The 18,945-nt window shown below is 35.3% G+C and overlaps 1 protein-coding gene across 2 annotated transcripts in view; it reads right to left on the bottom strand.

The window, feature by feature from the left end:
* Positions 1-18,945, bottom strand: part of RAPH1 (Ras association (RalGDS/AF-6) and pleckstrin homology domains 1) — a 103,995-nt gene that overhangs the window by 6,821 nt on the left and 78,229 nt on the right. The window contains exons 9-13 of one of the 2 annotated variants that reach the window (XM_051983721.1): positions 16,331-16,441; positions 10,873-10,971; positions 6,470-6,590; positions 4,294-4,436; positions 467-1,295 (exon numbers count right to left, since the gene is read on the bottom strand). In XM_051983721.1, coding sequence (XP_051839681.1) covers positions 467-1,295; positions 4,294-4,436; positions 6,470-6,590; positions 10,873-10,971; positions 16,331-16,441 — 1,303 coding nt within the window. Of the gene's footprint in view, position 1; positions 1,296-4,293; positions 4,437-6,469; positions 6,591-10,872; positions 10,972-16,330; positions 16,442-18,945 lie in introns of those variants that run through there. The other variant, XM_051983720.1, reaches the window with a different exon arrangement.

Below are 18,945 nucleotides of genomic sequence, written 5' to 3'. Positions count from 1 at the left end.
GGCTATCTGCTTTACAACAGATGGCCCTGGAGACTGCGGAGAAGGGGGTGGTTTTACACAGAAGCTCTGCTTTGGTAAGGTCGGTGGGGGAACTGGGCTAGGAAGAGCGGAAGGAGACGGAGGAATCTGGGGAACGGGAAAGACGGGCTGCTTTTTGGCCGGGGGCATGGGAGGGGTGGGGACGGGGAGGGGGACTGGTGACGCCGACTTGGTACCGGCTGGGGGGTGAGGCACCAGGGGCTTGGGAGGGGCCTGAGGAGGGGGGGGTGCAGGAACTGGGGGAGGAGGTGGGGGAGTCGGGGGAGTAGCCTGAACCATGTTCTGCTGCACCTGATGAATTTTCAAGGGGGGAGGGGGGGGATTGAACTGAGGAACTGATGGGACACAAGGGGCAGGTTTCAGCTGAGCCATTGCTGATCCTGGGGTAGGAGGTGGGGGTGGAGGAGGGGGCGTGGGGGGAGGGGGAACTGGCTGGCTATCTGCTTTACAACAGATGGCCCTGGAGACTGCGGAGAAGGGGGTGGTTTTACACAGAAGCTCTGCTTTGGTAAGGTCGGTGGGGGAACTGGGCTAGGAAGAGCGGAAGGAGACGGAGGAATCTGGGGAACGGGAAAGACGGGCTGCTTTTTGGCCGGGGGCATGGGAGGGGTGGGGACGGGGAGGGGGACTGGTGACGCCGACTTGGTACCGGCTGGGAGGTGAGGCACCAGGGGCTTGGGAGGGGCCTGAGGAGGGGGGGGTGCAGGAACTGGGGGAGGAGGTGGGGGAGTCGGGGGAGTAGCCTGAACCATGTTCTGCTGCACCTGATGAATTTTCAAGGGGGGAGGGGGGGGATTGAACTGAGGAACTGATGGGACACAAGGGGCAGGTTTCAGCTGAGCCATTGCTGATCCTGGGGTAGGAGGTGGGGGTGGAGGAGGGGGAGGGGGAACCACCCCATTAGGAGGCACCAGCAGTTGAGGCTTTCCTGATTGGGAGGCTGCTGCTATTTGCTGGGTCCCCAGGGGTGGCGGGGGTTTAAAGAGAGATCCTGAATGTTGAGAAGCATTCTGAAGCCTGGTTATCGTGCTGTATTTCACAAACATTGTGGCTGCTGAAACTGAGGAAGGGGCAGCCTGGCTAGGGAGAGGAGGGGGTGGGGGCGGTGGGGGGGGTGGAGGAGGTGGGGGAGGAGGTGGGGGAGGGGGAAGAGGGGGGGAAGGCTGTGAAGCAGTATAGGGGGCCACTGTCTTAGTCTGTGGGGATAAAGGGGGCATAAGTGAAGTGTAAGGTCGGTTCAAAGACTCCATTCTGGCCTAAAAGGAGTATAAAAAAAAAAGGGAGACAAGGAAGACAAAAAAAAAAAAGTTATAAAGTTCAGTTCTAATTTGCTTATCTATTTAAAAAAAAAAAAGGAGCCTGGAACATGCATGAAGATGTAGCAAGAGGATGAAGATGGATAGATCACATGAGAGGAAGCAGGAAGCTTGGCTCCCTGGGGAGGAGGGACCCACGGGAAAAGTCCTCTCAGACTACGCTCTGAAGTGGAGAACTAGAGGGCCTGTCCACCCGGGAGCGGACTTCTGGGGTGGAAGCGGCTTGGACAGTGACAGGACGCCGCTTTGGGGCCTGCGGCTATTACTGCGGCACATCCTGTCCCGAAAGGGACTCGTCATGAGGAGAGAGGACAACCTTTCACTCCATGAGCGCACCCGCATCAAGCGGATGCATGGATTAGGTTTAGGATGTGCTGGTGGAGGGTTTCTTGATGAATGAGGATGGCTTTCTGATGCTAGAGTGCTGACATATGAGAGCATGGAAATATTCAGCAGGCGTGCACAGTCATACAGGGCTGAGCTTGACACACACACTTGTATTCGTACGAGACACTTGCATCCAACATGCACAGAAGTCCAGCAATGCAGGTAAAAGGGGGACATTTTCCTTATATTTGTTTTACTGGAAAATATATAAAGAAATGATTCATGAACATTACAGTGAGCGACAAGGAAAAAAAAAACATTATTATACAGAAAAAAGCAAGGAGATAAATGAGAATAATCTCAACAGGTTTGAGAAAAGGAAATCCAGAAGGCAGATGACTTAAAAAATGTCCCTTAGTGCTACTGGAGTCACCATCATTTAATGCATCGATTAATTAATTTAATAATGTAAGGATGCAATTAAATTCTGAAAATGATATAGAAATATCCTGGGTAATGTTTGTTTTTTTTTTTCCCCTACTTTTTAAATAATTTGGGCAAGACCTTTGGGGTTTTAAACTGTAATGATAATTGATCAAAAGCAAGAATTACAAAGGATTTTTTAACCAATTTGTTAAACAAGATACCTCAAAATTGTCAGATTGAAACTTTGGGTTAATTAGTATAATCACGTAAAAGGATTAAGCAGCTCTCAATAAAAGTGTTAGTAGGTAAGATTTGGTTCTGTGAATCACTCAGGTTAACGTAGTTTCAAAGAATAGTCCCAGACCTTAGCTGGACCCCATATTAGGCATCTTGGATATGCAGACCTTAGCTCTGCCAGCCTTCACTCTAGACATCTGAGACTGAGGTAACAGGAGAAACACAGAGGAAGAGGAATAGTAACTTCAATCTCCACCACTGCAAAGGGGCTTGCCAGCATTTCTGACTTGAAAATCCCTTTCAAATCCTTCAATTCCAATCAACTTTTATTTTGTAATGACAGCCAACCCTTTAAAAACTCAAAATCTTTGGATCTTTGTTTTGGGGCAAGTCTGTAGATAAAAATCTATATGGGTAACATTAGAGATTTCATATGCTAGAGAATTTTATTCTGGAAATTAATGGAATTACCTGAAGCATAGTTCCTGGTTCATCAGAACAAATTAAAAGACAAAGAGGGAATAAGAATTTTTAAAAATTCTACTGTGGTGCACCTAATTTTCCCCAAACTACTTCTGATATTAGTTTTTGTTCTGAATTAGAATTCTTTTGGATAATAACCAAAAGGTAAGCAAACTGGCATTACACAGCAAATTTTCAGTTTGACTCAGTTCGTCAGTGTATTTGTATAAAGTAATTCAGATCACAGCACTAGAAAATAATTACTGAATAAAAACCTAATTGAAACAGCAGTTGTGAAATGGACTGCTGCAAATGTATTGAGTTCTTCAACTGGCTATTTTAAAGAGGCCAGTTGGCAGAGATGTAATAGAACTTCTGCAATGTGCAGAAGTTTGGCCTAGATAACCTCCAAGGTCAAGGAACTGATTGAAATGCAGTGCTGTTATTTACTACAGTGTGATTTGAGGCATTTTACTTAAATTCTCTCAATCTCAGTTTTCTCTTTTCTAAAATAAGGTGATTGGATTAGACCAAAGATTCTCAAAATGTGGTCCACAGAGCCTGGGAAGTCCCTCAAATCCCTGAAGGTCCACAAAATCAAAACTATTTTCATAATAATATTAAGATAATATCTGCCTATTGAAATACTTCCCTCTTCTCCCTTCTCACAAATGTAACTGTGAGACCAGATCTTTTTCTCATGTTCTTCAACTGAAAAAACCTTATAACAACAGATTGAATACAGAAGCAGATGAGAATCCAGCTTTTTGTTGTTGAGCCAGACAATAAAAAGATTTGCAAAAGTATGTAAAACACTACCATTCTTTTCAGTAATTTTTTTTGCAAAGTTATTTTTTACAAAAAATGTTAATATGCAGTAGACATTGTTATTTTAAAGAAATATTTTTAAAATGTATCAGTTCTAATGTCGAATACAGTTTATCTATATATAGTTATCTTTATAAATTATTTAAGGGTTCTTAAAGGTCCTGAGACCAAAAATAATGTTGAGAACCACTGGATCAGATGTTCAGCTCTATTCCATATCTGAGATTTTTCATTGACTTAATAATTCAGGAAGAAGTGTCCAATTCAACATGGAGGTATGACTCAGGAACACAATTTTCAGGGATAAAAGTTTTAAAAACCCATTCCTTTCCTCTTTTACTTTGTGGAAGAGGTGAATGAGCAAGAAAATAGTCCATAAAAGTAAGAAATTAAATGAAGCAAAGAGGCTTGTAAGCAACAGCCTGAATAAATTCTCCTTGACCCATCAATGAGTAATTGATTTGATAACATCTATTTAAACATAAAATAGTGACTCCCTACAATCATAAAGATATTAAAAAAACAGAACTGAAAAGGAAGAGTTCTTAAAAAAAAAAAAAAAGGAAAAAAAAAAAGACAGAGCAACATTGCAATGAAGTCTATTCTCATTAAAGCATCTTGAGATTTGCTATATGCATGCTAGAAAGAGACCTTTTACCTTGCTGGACTCTTCCAATTGAGTCCCTCGTTTCCAAGCTTCTGAAAAGATGGAGCTCACGATACTTTGGGAACGAATATGTCCTGTTGGCTGGGTGTCAGAAACTCCACTATCAGACTGATTAGAGTGATTCGACTGAGACTCTGTTTAAATTAAAAAATTAAACTCTTTTTTAAAAAGCCTGTCCGAGGGAGGAATAAGTGTATTAGAGAAATCTCTTACAAAATAAGTGTCAATTTACCACTCAAATGATAAAATGAAATACTTTCCACTAGAAAATGCTTCTCGATTAAAAGTGGTAAATCTCAAGTCTACTGTAGAACATACCAATTCACTAATTATATAAAAAGCATATTATTAGTATTCAGTCATTCAGCAAATCAAAGAATAATTTTTTTTGAATTTGAACAAATTCAAAGACAAATAGAAATCCAAATAAGGAAACATTTTGGTTCAGTATTAAAAAGCCTACCAACTTTTTTTCCCCATAGGACAAGGTCTTACATCCTTCTATTTTCCAATCCCAAATTAAAAAACCCAGCAACACTAATAATGATAGTTAATTATAAATTTTCACTCCTTTTGATTGAGAAAATGAGGCTTTTTTTTATTTAGTGTCTGTTCTGTTACAGTGGGAAATGGGACAAAGTAAGATTAAATTACATTTAATGTACAGATTTAAACTGTTTTCACTTCATTATCAATTAAGATTTTGAAATGAGTGCCTTTTAGGGAGGGGGAGTGAGAAGAAAGAGATAAAAAGAGAGAAAAAGAATGAGAATGAATGAGAATATGTGAGAGCATATTGTATCTTGGCTAGTTACTGAATAAATCAGGAAGAGTTATCTTCCCTTCTATATTACATTCCTGTAGTTTCCTCAGTAGCAGTTTGTGGCCATCAGGTTGCAGACCATATGTATTGCTGGTATGTGGGGTGAAAAAAATCTAAGAAATCGCTAAGTCATACTTTAATAATCATTCTTCACCATTAAGAAGAAAAAGTCTAATGCCTTCCTTTCTCCAATCCTTATCATCAACAGGGGCAAGCCAAAGCTTCTGTGGGCTGTTGCTTCCTCATTTGTAAAAGGGAGCTTTTACTACTACCTTTTTCTTTGTATTATTCCTCAGCTTAATCATGAATTCCATTTTATTTAATAAGAAAATTAATTGTATTTTCTTCAATACTAAAACAATATTTTGCATAAAGCATATACTCAATTATTGTGTGCTGAAAACAAAGTTTTGCATCCAATAATTTCTTGAGATCCCTTTCAGATCTGATTATATGACTTATTCTTAAAGAACTTTTTAAACTAGAGAAAAAAGTCTATCCCCACACTGTACACAATGAAATGTATTTGAAAGATATTGAATTAAAATATAGCATCATGACATTTCTATTTATAATGGCCATATTTGCTCTTTTATTTCTTTTTTGGTATATTCCTATACCATACGCTCATTGACTTTTTAGTCTATACTCTTCTCAATTTTGTTCTCTGACTAATTTTTCTCACATAATAGTGATGAAAAGATTGTCTTGCAAGAACAGACTGCTACTTCTTATTTATTTTTTTTATAGCTCTCATAGAAATTTAGGGAAGACAGGATTTTTAAAGAAAATGTTCATTGATTAAAAACTATAGTAAGCAACAGAACCATGAAAATTATCTTTTTTTTTTTCCTCCCTGTTTTTGAGATTTTTGAATAGTATTATCCTCAAATGGTAAGTTTTCCATTTTGAAGATACTCAACTTCATAATTTGAGTAATCTCAGCTTTCTGTTCTGAAGAAATAGCACATTGTAATTAAGAGACAAAAGCCTAGTACTGAGAAATTTAAAAATGGAACACACAAAATTATTATTGTTAAAAGGGCCAACAACTGAGATTACATTGAAATAGAGAGTTTATCAGTCTTTGGAAAGGGCTAAACAAAGTTTAAAGTTGAAGTTAATTTTCTAAACTATTAAATAACCATTTTAACACAATCCATTTCCTCTAATCCTACATATTTTATAGATTTGAAAACATTATTTTGAGAAGGGGCCCATAAATTTCACCACACTTATGGTCTAAGGGAGACCACAACACAAAATGGGTTAGGAATTCCTGCTTTAAAGACTGAAATATCAGTCTAGGAAAAATAGTGAAGTAGTACTTTGGGAATTTTTTACCTGGGATGCTAGAAGAACTTGATCCAGATTTGATACTGGAACTAGACAAGGAGGTCCAGTCATAGGCTGACTCTGTTCTCTTTAGGGCTTCTTGATAATTTAGGTAGAGCTGTTTTCCATACTAAACAGAAAAGAGTAATTTTTTACTTCATTTGAATTTAATTGGTGTGGAAGGAAGAAAAAGTGTGTTTTTGCTAATTGATTTATAAGTTTCTCTTAAAGAATTTTCTCACCATGCCAAACTGTTAGAATGAATTAAACTGCAATCTATATGGCTAAGTATAATTTCTAGGCAGGCAGAAAGAGGACGAAATATTCCAATAAGCAACAGTTGTCTACATCTATAGATTACTCAGAAGCTTTTCAGGAGTAAATATAAAAGCAATTTTTAAAAGCACCATTAAAAAATGAATATTTCCTCCAAAAGAATCACAAGGTATTTCAAATTCAAATAAACAACACTTTGACTTTATTTAGTACTCTATGATCATTTGTCAGTTAAGATTTAGAAGTTTAAACTTCAACCAATAAGAAGATATTATACTAATATCTATTCATCAATGAGAGGTGACCCTCCTCCTCGTCAAGACTTTTTTCCTATTATTCTAGATCCCCTCTCTTTTGTAATTTCCATTGTTCTCTGTCTCTTTTCCTTCCTTCAAAAATATAATTCTTTTCTGTCTACAAATAGAACTCACTAATTTTCTGAAAAACCTTCAAATGATACTTCTATCTCTCGTTTTTCTCATTGCTAAATTTCAACCTACACATAACTAATGCTCCTCAATCTGGTCTTTATCCCTACCACCTTAATGAAATTGTTCTCTCCAATGCCACCAATGACTTCATAATTACCAAATCAAATGATATTTTCTCAGTCCTCATCCTTGACCTTTTTGCAGTATTTGGTTTCCAGGGAGAAGGCATAGGAGAAGAGAAAAAGATTTTAACAGAAAAAGGAGAAAATCCAGCAGGTGATTTAAAGTTGTTTGGACCAGTGAAGTAATTATGCGTGAAGGATTCAAGGGGAATTCAAGAGATATCTGTCTAGGATTCTACTTTTAGGATGAAAGAGGATCAAAAGTAAGAAAGGAATATGTAAAGGGGCTAAGGAGAAGGAATCAAGGAGGATCAGGGAGTAGAACCTGAAGAGGAAGGCTAGAGCAGAAAAATGAAAAAGTAGTTGGCAAGACAAGGCGCAAAGTAAGGTAAGTTAGAAAAAAGTTGGTTTCATTCTGAAACAGAAAAGTCTTTTTCATTCTTTGTATTTTTATAATATCCCCCAGCACCTAGCAAATATAATCCTGTTTGTATTTTAAAGCCTTTCATAATCTGGTCCCTTTCTACTTTTCCAGTCTTTTTATATTTCATTCTCTTCTATATAGTCTATGAGATACTAGCCTTATCACTTCTGAATTAACTAATACCATCTATTCCTGAAATTCTAGTATTTTTTTCCCTCTCTTTTGAGTTCCTCTGGATTCTTTTAAAACTCGGTTCAAATCTCACTTTCTGCAAGAGGCAAAACTTTCTACTTCTTTTCACTTCAAGTGCTTTCTAGATAAAATCTCTCCTGGGAGCTTCCTGAGGGTAAGGACCAGATCTCTGTGATTCTTGGTAAATTCACAATTTAGTATAGGACCTGTCAAATAGTAATGCTTAATAAATGCTTGCTGATTTAACAGAATAACTGAAGGATAAGGAATGGGTAATTAAGAATCCAGTTGGTGTATAGTACTGGAGACTTTCAAGTGGGGTTCTCAAGTTGTTGAGAAGTGACAATCTGCTCCCAAAATTTTAACCAGGTACTTAGGATTGAGGTGTAAATATCCAGAGTTTCATATGGCTACTGATAACTGGATTTCTTCAACCTCTGGAATATGTGAAAAAATGCTCCAAATAACTATTACCAAAAAACAAAATAAAGCAACACTGAGATTTTATTACATACCCTTCAGATTAAGCAAAGATGACAAAAATGTAAAATTATAATTGTTAGGTTGTGGAAAACAAATACACTAGTGTACAGCTGGAGATAGGAACTGACTGTGGCATTTTAGAAAATAATTTAGACCTCTGCCCCCAAAGTCATTGAACATATTCTTTGACTTGGTAATACTGATGCCATTACTACTAGGTCTATTCCCTATTGAGATCAAGCTTTATAACAGCTCTTTTATGTATGTGACAAAAAAACTAGATGCTAAGGGGATAACCATCAATTAAGAGAATGAACAAAATATGATATGAATACAATGAATGTGCTATAGGAAATGAAGAAAGGGCTGGTTTAAAAGAAATCTGCAAAGACATGCATGGATTGACAAAGAACTTTGAAAGGATTAATTAACTCTGATCAAGTTAATGTATGACCAGGATTCTAAAGTTTCAATTATGGACTGAGAGAGATGTAATGGGCTTAAAATGCAGAAAGAGACATTTTTTGGACATGGACCTGACTCTTGCTAACAGGGAGCCAACAGATTGCTGAAATAGAAATGATGGTTCCCTAAGGGGTAAGTGATCATTCCCTTTTGAGAGTTTGTTAAAGAGAAAAAAATCTGGACATAATGTATCCCAAAAGCTGAGAAAGGAGATTTAAAGGGGTTCACAGGAAAAAAAAAAAGGTAGGATCTCTTGAACTAAAGACTAAAATGAGAAATCAACCCAAGAATGAAATTCTGAAGACACAGAAGGAAACAAGATCCTTAGTGGAAACTTAAAATATAATTTGTCTAAAGAGTCAAGCAACTATTAAGTGCTAGGCACAATGCTAAGTGCTAGGAATACAAATACAAGCAGAAATAAAAACACATACCAAGAAATAGGAAAGGGAGAGAGGAGAAAGTCCTGGACTGGGACATGGTTGAAAAAATTCAAAGAAGGATGAAAACTGGCCTGGACACTTTATTTAAAACGGAGGTTCTGGCAGAACTAATCAATTAAAAGTAGGAAGCTCTGCTGTAAGAAGGCCAGGAGGCCTATGTAAAATTCCACAGGGAGTAGAATATTCTGGTAGGACGGGGGCAATTCTGGAGAATTAGAGTAAGAGCCTGGTATAGATAGACATATAAGCAATTTACCAGCTACTTCTATTTTAAAAGGAATGTACAGATGAAAGGCCAGATTTAACAGAGGGAGAATATCTGAGCCATGTATAATCTATGAAAACAGTGTATGTATGCACTGTGAAAACTCAGAAGATACTGTGGCTGGACAGGGAAGCTTTTAAATTGCTCTAAGATTCTTAAGTTTTAGACAATGTGTCAGCCTATATTTAGTAAAGGGAATCTTGTTCACCTAAGGATTCATTGTACCAATGAAACCACAGGTCCATCCCTCTCCTCCACTGAAAGGAAAAGAAGAATTAATTAAAAAACAAGACTTTATTGGGACAGAAGGGATTAGGCTGACTTGCCTATAGAGAAAAGGCAGAACAATTTTTACTTTACTTCTGTTTTTTCTGACCAGAAGAATGACTTAACAAGGAGTTGATATTCAAGATAAGTAAGCAGATAATAACTTAGCATCTAGTTGTCTTTATTGAATTCAAGTTACTTAGCCCAAATGAACTACATCCACAATTAATGAAAAAACTACTTGAGACACTTAGTTTAAAAAAAAAAAAGATCACAGAAAATGGGAGAGATACCTAAAGATTGGAGAAAGACAAATATCCAGATCCTCCCACAGTTAATGTGAGAATTTATTTTATAAACATATGTGTTATAACAGAATTTTTTTTCTTTGTTAAAGAAATTTTCTTTTCTTAATGAGGGGAAGTTGAAAGGAAAGAAAGTGGATCTTTGTGTGGAAAAAAAAATAATTAAAAAATGGTGGAGAATAGTCTGACAATTTATAAACCAGTAAGTTTGATTTTGATTCCTAGGACATTCCAGATCTGATCATCTAGCTGTTGTTCATTTATACTGCACACAAATGACCATGTCATTCCAGCAACCCAGAAACCTTTAGCTGATTTTCTGACTATAAGATAAAGTATAAACTTCCAGTCTACCTTTCTAAGCTTATTTCCTACTACTTTCTTCTTGTTGCATATTATCCAAATTGGATGATTCCCCAGTTTGTCTTACTTTCTCTTGACTCCATGAATGCCATTCTTGCATCAGCAACATACTTCCTTTCTATTTCTATCTAATGAAATCTGTTTTCAAAGCTTAGCTCATTTTGCTATTTTCTCCAGTTAGCCTTTTCTGATTACCACCACCTTTCCCCACTCCCATTTCATAACAAGAAAATGATGTCTCCCCAAGAGCAGAAAGTCTGTTTTTCAGTCTTGCACCCCTAGCAGCTAGCACAATATATTGTGTCCATAATGGGCACCTGATAAATATTTGCTGAATTGCATAAGAACCCATCAGAAATGTTAAAGGAAATCTTGCCTTTGCAATCCGGATGCCATTTACCCATTGATGCAGAGTTCTAACATCATCACAACAAAGATACTTGATATACTGAGATTTCTTTTGGATCTGTGGGTGCTGGAGTAAAAAAGAAAATATTGAAAAGGAAAATTTCAAATGTAACTTCAAGATAACAAAATCAAATCCTGAAACAAAAATTAAGGTCACCCTGACAACAGTTAAAACAATTAGGTTATTTCTTTAAAATCTTGTGTTTACTCCTGGAATATGATATATGAATTAGGGTTAACCTAATAAATGAAGTAGATATATCCCAGGGCATTTCCAGAAAATCTTTTGTATATATCTATTCTGCAGAATAACAAAATATCTTATGGAAGAAACAAAACCAATTTCAATTTCAATCTATGAAAATTAGGAAAGGGAAAAAGAATAGTTTTTCCTGTGAACCAAACTGTATAAATAAACCAAGACAATGACAGATTGCTTAGTATGAGTAAATAGTAAAATTTTTAATGCCCATTTTAAAATATATTTCATTGCTACTTTCTATTCTGTTCCCTTTGCCAAAAGTGTGTATTGCAGAAACATTATTTCCATGTGATAAGTTAGAACAATGAACAGAAAACAAGAAATTCACCTCTAAAGTTTCATCTCTATTCTGGATGAAACTAATTCAAAGTTAGGGACTGTACTTGTGATTTCATTGATATAGAGAACTCTGGGGTAGGAAAAGTTCTTCTAAACTAAGTAGATCAAACACCTTCTGTGCAGAAATATGTGTTATACTAATGCTTATGTAGATTATATCTCTAAAATGAACTTGGGAAAGGGTGTAGGGTTGTATGTATATGTGTATAAATATATAAAGAGAGACAGAAGTTTCAGAGTGTCATAAAGGACAGCCAGCCAGCCTCAGAACCAGGAAGACCTTGGTACAAAAGCCTTGCCTCTCTTCACACAGGCAATGTAGTCTCAACTCTCAGTGCTTTACAGCTGTCTTAGGCTAAATTGAGAGAAGGTGCTAATTTGCACTGAATTTCCCCATCCAGCAATTTTCCCTAAACTAATGAAATCATAGTGATTTACCAATTACTTTTGTAGTGAAAGTTATCTTTAGACTTATGTTAGATTTTAAGGAACAAGACAGCTTATGCTTCAAATAAAGCCACACAATGGTCATAAATTGTTTAGAAAAGATGTTTTATATCATTAGATTGCAACCATCCAGATCTGTCCATCCTTTGCAACTCTTTTCCATATTTTCTCACGAGTTTGCCACCTGTACAAGAGACTTCCTTCATTTCTTTTCTCAGTGCAAACTCACCAAGGGATCACTGCCACCCTGTGCCATGTAACATGACCCTATTTTCTTCTCACCATTTAATTCCTTGATGATAGTCGTTTATTCTTTGTTCCCCTCAGTTCCTCACTAGCTAGTTATTGTGGCTTGCTCATACCCACTATGCCTCATCAATTGCTTTTTTTGTGATATTACTGTATAATTCTTTGGAGACAGTTTTCACTTTTTCTTTTTTCACTTTTCTTGCCATACGCCACCACTAGCAGATATGGTATTATAAAAGAACTGCTGACGTTCCTCAGGGCTCCAGCCCATTGCACTCCTATGTCCAACTTTGGCCCAATTCCTTGGCCATGCTAAAACCATAGGGATGGTTTTAATAAAAGAGATTTGATTAAGTTTTCTAAAATCCCACTTACTGCTTTAAGTTGGTGATTTTATAATTATTTAGCTGCTTTAACTTGGTAATTTTATGATGCTAGAAAGTTCTCTTATGGTTTTTATGTTGATTTGTAAGAACACAGGAATACCTTAGACATGTCTAACAATTCATATCTCAAAATTCTGGAGTGCTTTAAGGTTGTAAAACATTTCTTTTTAACAATCCTGCATATTAGATGTTCGTTTACAGAGTGAGAGAAAAATCAGCAAATTTGATTAAATTTCTAGCCTCAAAGCTAAATATTTAAAAACAAACTTCTATCATGATCAAAATTGAAAATATATGCTCCACATAGGCAGTATGGTAAAGTGGAAAGGACTGGCCTTGGAGTAAGGCAGTATCTGGACTCCAGTCTTTCCTCTAACACTCACTCATAGTCTTATACAGAAACTTATGATTAGAAGAGACCCTCAGTGTTTATCTGAACAAGAATTCTAGATTTTATCTAACAAATGGCTATCCATTCATTGCTTGAATGTCTCTAGTAAGGAAGCCCACTACTTCATATAATGACTCATTCCATTTTGGTTAGTTCTAATTGATAGCAAATTTTCCCATATACCAAACCTAAATTTCCCCATTTGCAAGTTTTCTCTTTTGGTTCAGCATCTGCCCTCCAGGGACAAAGAGAAAAAAAAAATGTAATTTCTCTTCTGAGAAAGGGCCCTAACTGGAAGAGAGTTATCATTTTCTCCTCACCCTGTCTGCTATGCTATTTCTTTTCAGATGATTTCCCATTCCTTCAACAGACAGTTATATGGCATTAATTCCAATCATCCTGATTATACAGTAGTGTTCCTAAATTATGCTTAACATATCGATTCAAGCAGTTTTAAATCCACTATCATGGAATATCATCATACAGACTACAGATCTCCATTCCCCCTCCCCCCACAAAAATAGCATGAGAGCTTTCTGAATGTTTTGCTAAAATTTAGATAAATTATATCTATAATATCGCTTGATCTATTTTAGCAAACTTTCCAAAAAAGAAAAGGAAATTGTTAGTCTATCACCAGTTGTTCTGAGTGCAACTACAGTTCACTGGTTAACATCAGCTGTACAAGAGATATCCTTAGCACTGTTTATGATTTAGGGGAAATCACATTGTTCTTAGCTTCTCTTAAACTTTTTTCAAACAAGGATAAAAGTAGATTGACTAGATGAAGGTCAGTCTTGGAGGAGGAAGAAAAAAAGCCACAAAAAGACAGCCAGTAAGAGTATGAAATGTGTGGAAGGGTGTTGGGTCAGTTATAAATCCTTTACTTAATAATGACTGAAAAAATTTTATATATATTTCTCCACTAAAAAACAAACCACACACATCTTCATCTCATTTTAAATATAACACAGATTAGAAGAATCACCTGGTAAGAGAATTAGGATACAAAATAATTTTTGATAAGCTTTTTCTGAAATCAGACTTAAGTCACTATTTCCTTTTCTTTGTCTTTTGCCTAAAATTTCATTTAAATAGACAATTCCCTTGAGTAAATCAACAGCTTTACATGTGGTGCTATAAAATCACAACTCTAAATTAGAAAGTCAAAGATAATTACAGAGACATCAATCACCCCCTTAATACTTTGAAAGCATTTGTAATTGAAAATAGTTTCTTTGAATTTTAAAAATGGTTCATACATAAACCTATCATATATTATTACATCTATGGCTTCAATATATATATTACATTTCTTTTACTAGTGATACTTCAAGTTTCATGTTCATACTCTTCTCAAAAATGTTAATCATTCTTGCTTTCCTATATATCATGTCTAATAAAATGAACTTTTGTTTTTCATTTGAGAAACTTATATTTTGTGTTGATTAAATTCATTATTTTTGCAGAAATTATTGTGATTTTTTTTTCCTTTTAAAAGCAAATAGACTGATTTCCCCTTAATCTTTACTTGTCATTTAACATATAAACAGGTGTGTATAGACGTATCATGAAGACTAAACATAACCAGTGCCTACAGTACAGAAAAATTAGCAAACTCAGAAATTAGAATCATTTTCTCTTAAGTTTACTTACAACTAGCATTGACAACCTGATTCATTTAATTCAAATGCTGCCAACTTGATTCAATACAATTTTACTGAACTGAATTTCCATGAAGGTACAAATGAGATTCGGAAAGGCTATGAAAAAGATAATTTAAGCTAGTCCTGATCCTTTCTGTTACTTACCAAAGAAAGTCTTTCTCAATAATTTGTCCAAAAATATAAACACACGTAGATAATGAAAATGGTGGTGATGGTGATGGCGGTGGTGATGGCAGTAGTGATGGCAGTAGTAGTAGTGAGTGTTCAGAGTGTGGGTTAAGAAATGAGCTGTAATTTTGTTTCTAAATTAACTCAATATATGTAATTTGAAACTTGCTATTTCTCAGCATTCCTCACCATATTATCTTGCTGTCTAGAGCTCATACTCCATTTCCCCTGCTTTTTAAATTTTTTCCTCTTTCTCCAAAGCAGGGAAGAAAAAAAGATTTATTTGGGAGATATCAGGGAAAGGATCAATTAGGTACAAGATACAAGAAGGATAGATATAGCTTCTTGGATTTTAGTACTAGTCTGTGGAACCAAAAGTTTAAGAACCATTGTCTTGGGTGCTCTAGTGATTTACTACACTATCCACGTATCCTGTTAGTAAATACACACGTGGCTGAGGAGTGAATCATATTTTCCCTTTTTGATAAAGTGGTAGTAGTGAACAGGGAAGGAGAGTGGGGAAGAAACACCCATACACAAAATGAAACGATAAGGGAGAAATTGATAATTTTTAAAAAGGACAGATTGTATTGGTACTTTAGAGGTAAAAATCCTTAACTTTAAGGCTGCCAAAAAACCCTAGTGATGGCAGAGACTATTGTAATCCACCTTTTGCAAATGAAGACTTAGAATGGATAAATGTCTTGCCCAGGGGATCAAGCTTTTAATCATCTGAAGTAGAATCTGAAACTGATTCTAAAGCCAGAGCTTTAGATACTGTATTAGCTCTAAATATCGTTACGGATGATATATCTCTGCTTCATTTGTAAATAGAATTGGTTTAATTTTATCTTGATAAATAAAAATGACAGCTACATAGCATATTTTTTACTTTAATTAAATTTATTCAAAATATATATTAATTTTCTCCCTCTCTCTAATGTGAAGGAATAACTGGATTGGAAAACTTCATGGAGGTAACTGGCAAAAGTAAAACACCACAAAAAATTCAGAAGTAGGGCACAATAATGGAATTGGTAGTTTAATGGAATGATTTACTTTAATATTACTCCTGCAGTGGATCAAAGTGGAGTGAAATTTAACTGAGACGATGGTGCCCTCTGATGGTTCCCTTTAGTAAAGAACACTAGCTAAATGGAAAAAAAATTTTCAGGAGCTGAGCTGAATTTTTGTCCCACATAATGGACTAACTTTAATTTTTTAAAGACAAATGTGTATTTTAGATAACAAGAAATAAGATTAAATTGTATTATACATAATAGAATATGATGCTGAAACATCAGTATCCATTTATATTACTAAAATTTTAATTCTGGTATAACATGCAATTCTTAATATTGTTACCTTTATTATTTTTCTTTTGCTTTTTAAAAATTAAAGTATTATTTCAGATAAAGACAGTTTGGGTGCTTATATCACTAAGATAATATTATAGATAATCCTATCTACTATGCAACTTTAATAAGAAATTCTTAAGAAATCATCAAACAAGTTACCTTCAGGACCAAGCAATAGTCTGTAGGTGCTTTGTATTTGTTCCGATAATCTTGTCCATAGTAAACATTGACATGATCAAGCTGAAGAAAGCATACAAGGTCCCGAGAAACCTAATACACAAACAAAAGTTAGCAACAATTTATACAGTACTTCCTAACTAGGGGTATATACTAAAGCCAGGCTTATTCTATGTAAGTTCATTTACTCTATCTTCAAAGACTACATCTCTAGCCCTTCTCTCTCACCTGTTGCCTTGCCCCATATTTTCAACTGCCTACAATGTTTTTTCATTCTACTACATTAATCAGATTGAGTTTTATAATTTTCCCTTTGAAGCTGGCTTCTTTCTCCAGTTATTCTCAGTTCTAACAGCAGCATCATTAATTGCCTGATCTAAAAGTATAAAAAGCCTGGTGTTTTGATTCTCTTCTCTCCTTCATGACACCTATCCATCACCAAACATCCTTAGTTAGTTATAGCATTTTAGAACTGAAGGGACTTCAACACACATAGAACCCAATATACGTAAAAATATATGTAATATGTGTTAAAGAAAAACCCCTTTTCATAACATTTTGAAAAATATTTATTTACTTTTTTTTTTTGCTTGTTAAAGAAAATTCAATTTTAAAAAGTATAGTTAGGTTAAAAATTACAGATATGTAAGTGTATTTTTTTTGGAGAAGGGTATTTTAAAAAAATACAGCATATTAAGAGGTTTGCATTATGCATGAAGGAATTTCCTACTATTATATTTCTATGGATTCTATATATCCCATGTGGATTTTCAGATGTTTAACAAGGATTCAGTACTGAATACAGTACTACATTCTTAATATCCTTATAACCTTTCTCCAGCATGAGCACAATAAGGTCAGTAAGAATAGGGAACTAAGCTAAACTTATAAAAATAAGAACCATTCCCCAACTGATAGTCAAAGGATATAAATATAAATAGGATATAAATAGTTTTCAGAAGATATCAGAATTATCTATTGTCATATTAAGGTGTTCTAGCAGTACTAGATCTTAAACTGTATTATAAAAGAGAAGTAAATTATAAAAAGGGGGCAGCTAGGTGGCACAGTGCATAGAACATCAGCCCTGGAGTCAGGACTGGAATTCAAATCTGGGCTAAACCCCTTATAAACTGATCCTTGGCAAGTCACTCAATCTTGATTGCTTCCCCTGCAAACCCCCACCAAAACCACAACAGCAGCACTCTGTATTGGCTAAGAAAGTGGTGGATCAGTATAGATTAGGTACACAACAAACAGCAGTAAATGATCCAATAGCAATTTAGTGTTTTATAAACCCAAAGATCCAAATTTTTAGGACAAGAACTTAACCATTTCACAAAAATTGCTGGTAAAACTAACACAATTTGACAAAATCCACATAAAGACTGACATTGTATATACTATTAACCAAGATCAGGTCAAAATGGATACATATCAAAACAAATTAGGTAGTAAGGAATATTTTACCAGTGAGATCTATGGATAAGGGAAGAATACACATTCTTTGGGAAGTTCATACACTAACTCTAAATCTGTATCTTTATAACTTCTACCTACTACCTCTACTTCTACCTTCTAGAACCAAGGTGAATGAGCTTTCACTATATTTATTTCACTTTTGATCTTGTCAACATCCTTAAAATGCACATATCTAAAACGGAACACAATACTCTAAAAGTCATCTGACCTGTGTGATTTATGGATAGGAAAAAAATTCATGAGCAAACGAGATAGAAATTTACAAGAGGTGAAGTGAATAATTTTAATTATAAAAAATGAAAAAAGTTTTGCACAAACAAAAATTAGTGGAGCTAAAATTAGGGGAAAAAAGGACAGGAAATGGGAGGGAGGACAGGGGGAGGAGAGGGAGTCAAATTTACAAGAATAAGAGTCATCCTACTGATAAATGGTCAAAGGTTATGAAGAAACAATTTCCAGAGGAAAAAAATCTAACTTACTAATAGCCAAAAGAAAAAAATATTCTAAATCACTAATAAATAGAGAAATGCAAATTAAAATAACTCTGAGGTACTACCTCACACTCATCAGATTGGCAGAGATAAGAAAAGAGGAAAATAATAAATGTTAAAATAGTAATTACTTATGAGTAATTCATATTTCTGAAACGTGCACTCACTCTTCACCATATCTCTTAGTGAATTGATGAGACAGTGTAATCCAGATTTATGAGAAATGTGACAAATTTTATTTTCACGACTTAGGTATTTTCATGAATATATTGCTATCTGTGGTAGCAGTTCCTTTTGCTTCCCTATTAAGTAAATGGTGATGCTATATGCTTTCTAATTATATTTGCATATAATAATTGGGAGTTCACTTACCAAAACAAACTCAATGCCTATTTAAATTGAATTATAAAATGTTTCCTAAATTAGAAAAAAAGTTAAGGATTGGAGGTATACTCTATGCTCTTAGTTGGTTTGTGTCAATATAATAAAAACGAGAATTCTGACCAGGCTAATTTTCTCAGTATGCAAAATACATAAAAACACTAATAATAAAAAAAGCAAATTAAAACAACTAGAAAGTTTTACTCTAATCAATAAGATTGGACAATATGATGGACAAAGACA

Source organism: Antechinus flavipes, chromosome 3 (genome assembly GCF_016432865.1).
Source record: "Antechinus flavipes isolate AdamAnt ecotype Samford, QLD, Australia chromosome 3, AdamAnt_v2, whole genome shotgun sequence".
In the NCBI taxonomy this organism is placed as follows: domain Eukaryota; kingdom Metazoa; phylum Chordata; class Mammalia; order Dasyuromorphia; family Dasyuridae; genus Antechinus; species Antechinus flavipes.
Note: the sequence above shows the minus strand (reverse complement) of the source record. Positions and strands in the feature narration are given on the sequence as shown.